Raw genomic sequence first — 9,116 nt, 5'->3', positions numbered from 1 at the left:
CCTCGGGAACCGAGTGGGATTGTCTGCATCCTCTCACCCCAGGCAAATCCGGCTCCAAGATTCAGACCACCCCCAGCAAAACTGGCGGGGACCGCTATATCCCCCATCGCAGTGCGACCCAGATGGAGGTGGCCAGCTTCCTCCTGAGTAAGGAGAACAACATTCGGAAAACAGCCAGACGCCCACCAAGAAGGTATGCGCCCCGGAGGGACTTGGGGCCAGGGGCCCGCCTGTGCACTTCGCCCCAGGCCATCCCGCCTCACCCACCACCACCCTCCTGTGCCAGGAACATCAGAAAGCCTGGGCTTTGAACCTGAACGGTTTTGACGTGGAGGAAGCCAAGATCCTTCGGCTCAGCGGGAAACCACAAAAAGTTCCAGAGGGTAAGACCTCTGAGGTTCACGGTGTTTGGAGGGAGGTGTCTGCCCTTCCCACCTAAGACCGAGGCGGGGCGGGGAGGCTTATCGGCCTTCCAGGGGAGGTTTCGGGTCTCCAGGGTCGAGTCTCCCTCCACTGGGACAGGTTATGAGAACAGACTGAAAGTCCTCTACAGCCAGAAGGCCACACCCGGCTCCAGCAAGAGGACCTGCCGCTACATCCCTTCCCTGCCCGACCGGATCCTGGACGCCCCTGAAATCCGCAACGACTATTGTAAGTGCGGCCTGCGCCTTGCTGGGTGAGTGGGAAAAGAGGGCCTGGGCACCAGGCAGACACGGCAGCGTGTGTCCTTGCCGTTGCCCCTCTGGCAGACCTGAACCTGGTGGATTGGAGCTCGGGGAATGTGCTGGCCGTGGCGTTGGACAACAGTGTGTACTTGTGGAGCGCCAGCACTGGCGACATCCTGCAGCTGCTGCAGATGGAGCAGCCTGGAGACTATGTTTCTTCTGTGTCCTGGATCAAGGAGGGCAACTACCTGGCTGTGGGCACCAGCAGTGCGGAGGTTCAGGTGAGGCGTGCCCCTGGGCTGCAGCTCTGTTGTCCCCAGACCCCGGGAGCTTGCCCAGAAGGAGGATGCTGTGCCAGGGCCCAGTCTCTGATGGTTGTGGTCCTCTCTCTCTAGCTATGGGATGTGCAGCAGCAGAAGCGGCTTCGGAACATGACCAGTCATTCTGCCCGAGTGGGCGCCCTGTGTTGGAATAGCTACATACTGTCCAGGTGAGTGGTTTTTGCTAGTCTGTTGCAAGATCAGGCTATGATTTTTTTGCCCTCCCCCAACTGTACACCCCTGAAGGGAAGCAGCTCTGCCCTACGGTGGCATTTGGCGCTGCCACAGGACCTGATTCCCATCTTCCTTCTTGCAGTGGCTCACGCTCTGGTCACATCCATCACCATGATGTTCGGGTAGCCGAACACCATGTGGCCACACTGAGTGGTCACAGCCAGGAAGTGTGTGGGCTGCGCTGGTCCCCAGATGGACGACATTTGGCCAGTGGTGGCAATGATAACTTGGTCAATGTGTGGCCTAGTGCTGCTTTAGAGGCGGGCTGGGTTCCCCTGCAGACATTCACCCAGCACCAAGGGGCTGTCAAGGTAAGAGGGGCTCAGCTGGGGCCTCTGCAGACCTTCACCCAGAACCTGGGGAATATTACAGGGAGATGGGATGCTGGGATTGGACTAGGTTAGTCTAGGACCCTCTATAACTCCCTGCTGACTCCACTTTTGTCCCATCTAGGCTGTAGCTTGGTGTCCCTGGCAGTCCAATATACTGGCAACTGGAGGGGGCACCAGTGATCGGCACATTCGCATCTGGAACGTCTGCTCTGGGGCCTGTCTGAACGCTGTGGATGCCCACTCCCAGGTAGTCTTTTACCTATTCTAGTCTCTCACTTCTAGATACATTCTTACTCTTTACTTCTTCCTGGGCAACTATGTCCTCTTCAATGGCTTCACTAAGTCTGTACCCTGATGATTTCCAAACTTCTAAATCAGCTCTCACTCAGGTGCTCCAGATCCATATTTCCAACACCCTGTGGCCCATCTCCTGTCCCAAGTCCTATAGGTGGCACCAGCCTAATAGGTTCCTAATTAAACTTGTTACTTCCCTTTGCCTCCCCAAAATGTGTCCCTACGCCTCCTCCTCTTATATTCTTTTTTTAAAAAAATATATTTTATTGATTTTTTACAGAGAGGAAGGGAGAGGGATAGAGAGTTAGAAACATCGATGAGAGAGAAACATCGATCAGCTGCCTCTTGCACACCCCCTACTGGGGATGTGCCCACAACCAAGGTACATGCCCTTGACCGGAATCGAACCTGGGACCTTTCAGTCCGCAGGCCGACGCTCTATCCACTGAGCCAAACTGGTTAGGGCCTCTTATATTCTTTGAGAGGACAGAACCTACTTAGAAATCTGAAAAAACCTAGAATCTTTCATCCTCCTCACCTAGTCACCAAGATAGCAGTTTTACCTCAAAATGTCATTCACAAGTGTTTCCTCCCCTCAGTGCACTGGTCTCAATATTCTTAGCTCCTCTAGTCTGTCCTCTACTGTGGTCTGGGTGGTATGTTACTGTCCTTAAATCCTGCAATGGTTCCCCATCACCTACAGCATATAACCCAAATCCATTAGAATTTGATGACTTTGCTGGTGAGTCTCCCTGCAATGACTCCAGCTTCTCCTTCCATTCAACACCCATTCTGCCCACCTTCATTCTAGATTTGGGCTTTTGAGCCAGAGTTCAAATTCTGGCTCTGTCACCTACTAACTTAACTTGCTTGTGATCTTAGGCAACTTGCTGAACTTCCTTCTGCTCGATTCCTCATCTGTAAATGGATAACAGTTATAATTCTCAAAAGGCTTTTGTTAGGATCATCGCCACTCAAGTCTGAGTGACCTGGCAATGTTCCTAACTCTAGAATGGACTTACTTCTGATTTGAGTAGTCGGCTCTGTGCTGTATCTACACCATCCCCTCTCCACAGGTGTGCTCCATCCTCTGGTCTTCCCACTACAAGGAACTTATCTCAGGTCATGGCTTTGCCCAGAACCAACTGGTTATTTGGAAGTACCCAACCATGGTCAAGCTCAAAGGTATGTGCTAAATGACAGAAGCCAGACACAAAAGACTACATATTGTATGATTATTTATATGGACTATCCAGAATATCCAGAAGAGGCAAATGCAGAAAGATAAAACAGACTAGGGGCTGGAGGGAAAGGGTAATGTGTGCCTTTCTTCATGGAGTGATGAAAATGGTCTGGAATTATAGTTGTGATGATTACACAACTTTGTGACTATACTAAAAAGCAATGAATTGTACAATTTAAAAGAATAAATTTTATGGCATGTAAATTATTATCTCAAAGCTGTTAAAAAAACAAAACCCAAAAAAAGGTAGGTTGCCCTCAAAATTGGAGAGTTGTAGTATGTCTACATTCATGTGCTGCTCTTTTTCCTTTCTCATGCCCAGGTCACACAGCCCGGGTCCTAAGTTTGGCCATGAGTCCAGATGGGGCCACGGTGGCATCAGCAGCAGCAGATGAGACACTACGCATGTGGCGCTGCTTTGAGTTGGACCCTGCACGGCGGCGGGAGCGGGAAAAGGCTAGTGCACCCAAAAGCAGCCTTATCCATCAAGGCATCCGTTGAGGACCAACTCATCACTTCAGTTTTTATGTTTGCTTTTTTTATTTTTCTAATAAAGTCATGTCTCTCTTCTCCTTGCATGACCTCTGTCTCTGGCTTTCTCAAGGGGCTCCTCTCCTGTGTTTGAGAGCTAGAAATGTCCATCCTGTGGGAGCCTTGACAGGGATAGCAGGCTTTGTACCCCACCTCCTCCACTTACATATACGTACACACACAGCCTCAGTAGTTTCCTCTGTCACTTTTAATGAAGACATGAGTGAGCAGCCTCCATAGGCTGTATTCCCAGGCCTCCCACCCACTCGGACGTATGGGTGGGAAGGAGGGAGCCTGGGTCCGTAGTGACAGATTATTGCTGACCTCTTCAGTGTGAGGAAAAAGGCCACAAGACCCTGGTGGGGGCCAGTCCTGAGTGCTTCTCTCCCAAGTTTAAGGCAGGGAGGGGGAAGTAAGCGTCCAGCCCTTTCAGCCCCCAGCTCGAGTGGCAGAGGGCAACGAGGCCACGTCCCTGGGGCTGGCTGGGACAAGTGGGTGAGGAACGGAAGCTGTGGTCCCTGTGTACCAGCTGTGGGGAGGGGAAGGCTTGTCCCCTGCTCAGTCCTGACCACATAATCCCTGGTCACAGGTGTAGTTGGGGAGGACAATGATGGATGCTGCCCAAGGTGCAGTCCTGAGGCACTTAGGTGGGCGCCTAGCAAGAGCATGGTTCTCAGTTGGCCTTGACTTTGGCAGTACCTGGAGCTCCATTTTGCTGAACTACACGGGGCAGCCGTTTGCCTTTGGTGTAAGAATGATACCAGAAATTGGAGAAGAGCACGAAGAAGATGGTGCCGTACATCCAGATGAGGTGGATGATGACTGGGTACTGGTAGTTACAGCTGGGCATGAAGTAGTACTGGGAGATGTGCAGCGAGACCAGGACAAACTGGATCTAGGATAGAGAAAGGCAAGGGTCAGAGGGAATACTGAGAGGGCTGGAGGGAAAGGGGGTAGAGAAAGACTGAACACTGAGTGGGGGGATAGTGTCAAAGGTGAGAGAGGTTGGATAAAGGAAGGATCCAGACTAGTAGTATTGGGATGGTATAGACCAGGTCCAGGCCCCTCACCAGCTGGATGGCTGTCATGTGCTTTTTCCACCAAAGGTAGGGCTGAGCCACAGGGCCAAGGGCAGATAGTCCATAGTACAGGTACATGATGACATGCACAGAGGAGTTTATCATGGCATGGAAAGAGCCCATTCCTCCTGTGGATGGACAATGAACAGGGTCAGGAGAGTCGAGCCTCTAATCCCCAGTGCCTGCCCCTTTTTCCCCCAACGGCGTTCACCACTCACCTGGGGCAATTCTCACTCCCCACCACCAGCTCCAGGGAAGCACTGAGTGATGGAAGACATGTAAGAAGGTCACCTGTCCATCTTTTTTCCGGAGAATAAAGATCACCTGAGCAGAGTAGGGAAAGGAGTTTCAGAGTCAGGGCCTCTCACTCCTTTCTCCCCCACCTCAAGTTCTCATTTCATATACTCTCACCGTGTCCATGAGTTCAATGAACTTGGAGAAGAGGAAGAGCCAGGCCACTCGAACCATCTGCAAGAAGTCAGGGCAGCCTTAGGAGCCCGCCCCTCACTACTAACTAGAGCCTCCCTAAACTGGCCCATGAACACAGGTCACACCCAAATTGCTCCTATCCCCAGGTTGTTTACCATGTAGGCACCCCCCCCCCACCCCCCAACTCCCTCCTATTTACCCTCAGTGCCTCCGGGTTGTTGGAAAAGTCCACAGGGTCACAGCGCCAGGTGTAGCTACTCAGCCAGCCAGACATCAGGAACTAGAAATGGGATGTGGATTAGACCACCAGAATGCCCTCCCTCCCCCCATTCCCTCCCGTTTTCTAGTTGAAGAGATGGCTCTGAGCCTTTCTGGAAAGGAGATGCATGCTCTGGCTCTAAGGCCTGCCCCTTACCCTGCCAGCAGAAATTAAAGCCTAGGCATCCCAGGGTCCCACCTCATAGACAATGTAGAGGGAGAGTGCCACCAGTGAGAAGTTGTAGACAACCATGAAACCACGCAGTTGGAAGGGCTTCCGATTGGCCATGATTCGAGGCCCAAGTGAGAGAACGAAGTACACATAAGTCAGGAGAATGGAGGTCATTAGCAAGGGGGACCCCATCAAAGGGTAGCCCTGTATCCGGGGATCTGCAAATAAGGATCAAAGGAGTCAGGAAGTGCACAGGGTTCAAAGGGTCCCAATCAGGTGTACAGATATGAGGTCAGGTCACAAAGGGTCAAAGGGGTTGGGAGGGCTTTCCATTAGGTGACAGCCCTAGACCCAGAGATCTCAGGACAGGAGGGAGGTAGGGCAGGTGGACAGCATCTTACCCCCATACTTCATCATGCTCTGGTACACGTTCACAAGAGCTTCCATCCTAGTTAACGACTCTGGGGAGGTATGGAAGGCGGGTGTCAGCCAGAGCTGTGTTCTCCCATCTTACCCCTGACCCACAGACAGGACAGAGACCAGACAACTCCCGATACTCATTGCAAAAGGATATAACAGAGAGAGGAAGGAATTGCTGGGGACTAGGGGTAGGAGGAGACAGTCTGGCGGGGGCATCTGCTTCCCACACATCCTGCCTGCCTGGGAAGGGCTGTTCCACCCTTCCTCTCCACACCTTCCTCTCTTCTCTTCACTCTCTGCTCTTCTCTGGTGGTTTTTATTTCATGACCTCCCCTCCCCTCTTCCTCCACAAGAAAACTCTCAATTTTGATCTCTTTCTAGAAAGTCTTACCTCTCACTTACAGAAAATTCATCTCCCGAATGAACTGCCTCTCCCTTCCTCACCAAAGTCTCTGGCCTCTCCAGCTCTGGGTCGTTCTTCTCTCCAGGGATCCTCCCCTTCAACCTCTCCTGGCCCATTTCGGGATGCCCTTCTCCTGGGATTGTCCTTTCCAGGACTCTCCTCTCCCGAGGGTCCCTCCTTTGCCCTGCCGGGACTCTCACTTCCCAGCCCTTCCTGCCCATTCTGTCCCTTCTTGGTTGGTCCCTCCTGTCCCTTCCGGGACTCTCACCTCCCAATCCCGCCTGCCCCTTCCTCCTCTCCCCTGCTGAGACATTCCCAGGCTCTTCTGGGCCCTCCAGAGCTCTCACCTCCAGCCTCTCGGCTCCTCTCCGGTGCTCTCCTCTTGCCCTTCCTCTCTGGGAGCCTGGCTCTTTGAGACTCCTGCCCTGGCAGCTCCACCTGTCTGACTAGATCTGGCGGCAGCCCCGCCCTCCACCCACCCCCGCTGCACTGCACATGGGGTGGAGGGTGGGTCCAGGCCACAGGTCAGTGCCTGGAGGAGCAGGACCCACGAGGATTGAGAAAGCCAAGTAAAGCTGGGACTCACCGTCTACCCACCCTCTCTAGATCAGCCAGATGGTCTAAGGTTTTAGGTTTTGAATCACAAACCTGCTGAGGCTCCAGTCCCAGCCCAAACCTTGGAGCAAAGAGAACTGCAGAAAACCCACACCCGGCATCTGCTAAACTAGCCATAAATTCTCAGTTTGTCCTACTTTAAATGGGTACTATCACCCTTCTCTCCCAGGGAGGGGCAGGGAAGCCAGTGGCATGTGAGGAGGTGGGGACGTGGGGGAGGTCTCAGGAATCTTCCCCTCCCTCAGGGAGGAGTCTAATGATCTAGGCCCTCTCCCCCTCAGGACCTCAAGGAATGACGGAGGAGGGCTCACTAGGACACAAAAGCCAGACCCAGGGGAGCCTGGGGCTCTGAAGAAGTCCCAGAGGGATAATGCAGTCCCTGAACAGCCCGGGAGAGCAACCTGCACAGGTACTGAGTGAAGAACGCACCTGACACATCCACCGAGGCTGCACATGCACCCCTCACACACATACTGGGCACACATCCCACAGATGCTCCCCCAACCTCCATGTCAACCCCAACTGCCCCACCATCGTCAGGCCCAAGTCCTTCCATACACACATGGTCTCACACACACCTGCCTCTCACACAGCTCTCCCCTCACCCACCCAATGACCATATCACCAAGGGCTAGCACACATATGCACACATGGAGCCTACACAACTCCTGCCCTCCTCTGACACACCACCCAAACAAGCCTCCGTGGACGCTGACATGCATAGTTTCTAATACTCAGACCTGCTCCACAAATACATTCACTCTAGTGAACACACCCTAAACACTCACACATCCTCCTAGGCCCTGCATTACCATGTGCAAATGCTTAGGCTCACACATACATGAGTCACAGATAAATGTGGTCACATACATAAGCTCATACAGCCCACTTAGCAGAGAATGCATATAAAATCACCCATACCACATGCTGACACACACCTGTCCTAGGTCAAGCATACAGATCTCTTTTCCACAGATGACAATCATTCATTCATTCATTCATTCATTCACAATCATATTTTTGCTGTTTGCCTATTCTGTGGGAGGGCCTACCAGGAGAGGGTAACATGTGCTCTAACACACAGTTCCTTCCTGACCCACGAGTTTGCCAGCTTGTTATCTCTCTCAACCACCACACTCGCATGCACCCTGGAGGTCAGGAGTGGCTCAAGGTTCTGGAAAGGACCTCTCTCCAAGCTAGAGAGGAATCTGGGTGTGTCCCCGCAGGGGAACTCGGTCCTTCCTTTTAAGATGGATGGAAGGGAAAAGGAAACAGGCAGAGGAAGGGGGAGGGGAAAAGAGGAGGGAAGAGAAGGGAGGAGGGAGGGAGGGGACAAGAGGGAAGAGGGATAAGACCTAGAGGTGGTGGAGGAAGGCCTAGGTTTGAGTAAGTGGGGTCCACGCACGGGAGGGCGGTTGCTGGAGAGGCCCAGCCCCAGAGAACTGGGACCTCCCACTCACTCTCCCCAGGAACAGCCTCGCCCACAGCGGCAGGGCAGGGCCGGGCTGGGCCGGGCGAGCCAGGCAGGGGGCCCCGGGCACGTGGAGCGCCCGCCCAGGAAAGGTCCAGACTCACCAGTGGGGGGCCAGGCAGGCAGCAGTGGAGGGCTCGGAGGGAGCAGGGCCAGAGAGAAGTCCCCAGGGCCAGCCTGCCTGCCACTTCCTCATCTGCTGGGCCGACTTTCTGTCACCAGAGGGGGAGGGGGCGGGCCGGGTGGGGGGCGCTTGCTGATTGGGTCTTCGGCTGAGGCAGGAGGGGCTGTCCAGCCTCAACTGGGCTCGGCCCGCAGGGCGGGAGCAGGGGCGGGCCGCCCGATCCCGGGCAGGAAGCACGCCCAGCCCCGACTCCCCACCCCTTCCCTCGGCATCACTCAGCCCGCCGCTGTCAGCTCGCGCGGCCTGGCTAGGGCCGCCAGAGTCGTACCCTGCTTCTTCCTGACATTCAGCCCATGAATGGCCTTATTCTGGGCCTTCTGGTGATTAATTCGCCAACACGACCAACACATCTGCGTGGGCAGGCGGGCCCACCCAGCTTAGGACCCTGGGAAAAGTTCCAGGGCTCAGCCCTTCCTCAAAGAGCCCCCCTCTACAAAGGGGGAGACCTGAGCGGCCGTGAGCCACA

At 54.1% G+C, this 9,116-nt stretch overlaps 2 protein-coding genes across 4 annotated transcripts in view; one reads left to right on the top strand and one right to left on the bottom strand.

Annotated features, from left to right (window-relative positions):
• The window catches only part of CDC20 (cell division cycle 20), a 4,330-nt gene extending 664 nt beyond the window's left edge, over positions 1-3,666 (top strand). The window contains 10 exon segments of the mRNA XM_023752812.1: positions 43-158; positions 161-193; positions 287-383; positions 523-651; positions 750-946; positions 1,061-1,155; positions 1,302-1,530; positions 1,673-1,798; positions 2,922-3,030; positions 3,411-3,666. Of these exon segments, the coding sequence (XP_023608580.1) occupies positions 43-158; positions 161-193; positions 287-383; positions 523-651; positions 750-946; positions 1,061-1,155; positions 1,302-1,530; positions 1,673-1,798; positions 2,922-3,030; positions 3,411-3,589 (1,310 nt within the window). The 3' untranslated portion in view covers positions 3,590-3,666.
• Positions 3,667-3,809: 143 nt separating this feature from the next.
• ELOVL1 (ELOVL fatty acid elongase 1) lies at positions 3,810-8,712 on the bottom strand. Of its 3 annotated transcripts, none has more exons than XM_014454469.2 (8): positions 8,571-8,712; positions 5,959-6,018; positions 5,585-5,775; positions 5,327-5,407; positions 5,110-5,166; positions 4,917-5,022; positions 4,690-4,826; positions 4,293-4,514 (listed from the first exon to the last, which is right to left on the bottom strand). In XM_014454469.2, the coding sequence occupies exons 2-8, from the start codon at positions 6,002-6,004 to the stop codon at positions 4,293-4,295; spliced, it is 840 nt and encodes a 279-aa protein (XP_014309955.1). In that variant the 5' UTR covers positions 6,005-6,018; positions 8,571-8,712. The 3 variants fall into 3 exon arrangements, with proteins under 3 accessions (XP_023608452.1, XP_014309955.1, XP_006087267.1); XM_006087205.3 differs by lacking the exon at positions 8,571-8,712 and adding an exon at positions 6,728-7,315; XM_023752684.1 differs by lacking the exon at positions 8,571-8,712 and having other exon boundaries at positions 3,810-4,514; positions 5,959-6,024.
• Between the last annotated feature and the right edge of the window lie 404 nt (positions 8,713-9,116).

This window comes from Myotis lucifugus, unplaced genomic scaffold (genome assembly GCF_000147115.1).
Source record: "Myotis lucifugus unplaced genomic scaffold, Myoluc2.0 scaffold_37, whole genome shotgun sequence".
NCBI lineage: Eukaryota > Metazoa > Chordata > Mammalia > Chiroptera > Vespertilionidae > Myotis > Myotis lucifugus.
Note: the sequence above shows the minus strand (reverse complement) of the source record. Positions and strands in the feature narration are given on the sequence as shown.

Coding starts and splice junctions, on each gene's coding strand:
- ELOVL1 (XM_014454469.2), bottom strand. CDS start 6,004: ATGGAAGCTCTTGTGAACGTGTACCAGAGCATGATGAAGTATGGGG. Junction 5,408..5,584: donor CCCTCTACATTGTCTATGAG/GTGGGACCCTGG, acceptor TCCCATTTCTAG/TTCCTGATGTCTGGCTGGCT. Junction 4,515..4,689: donor ACATGACAGCCATCCAGCTG/GTGAGGGGCCTG, acceptor TCTCTATCCTAG/ATCCAGTTTGTCCTGGTCTC.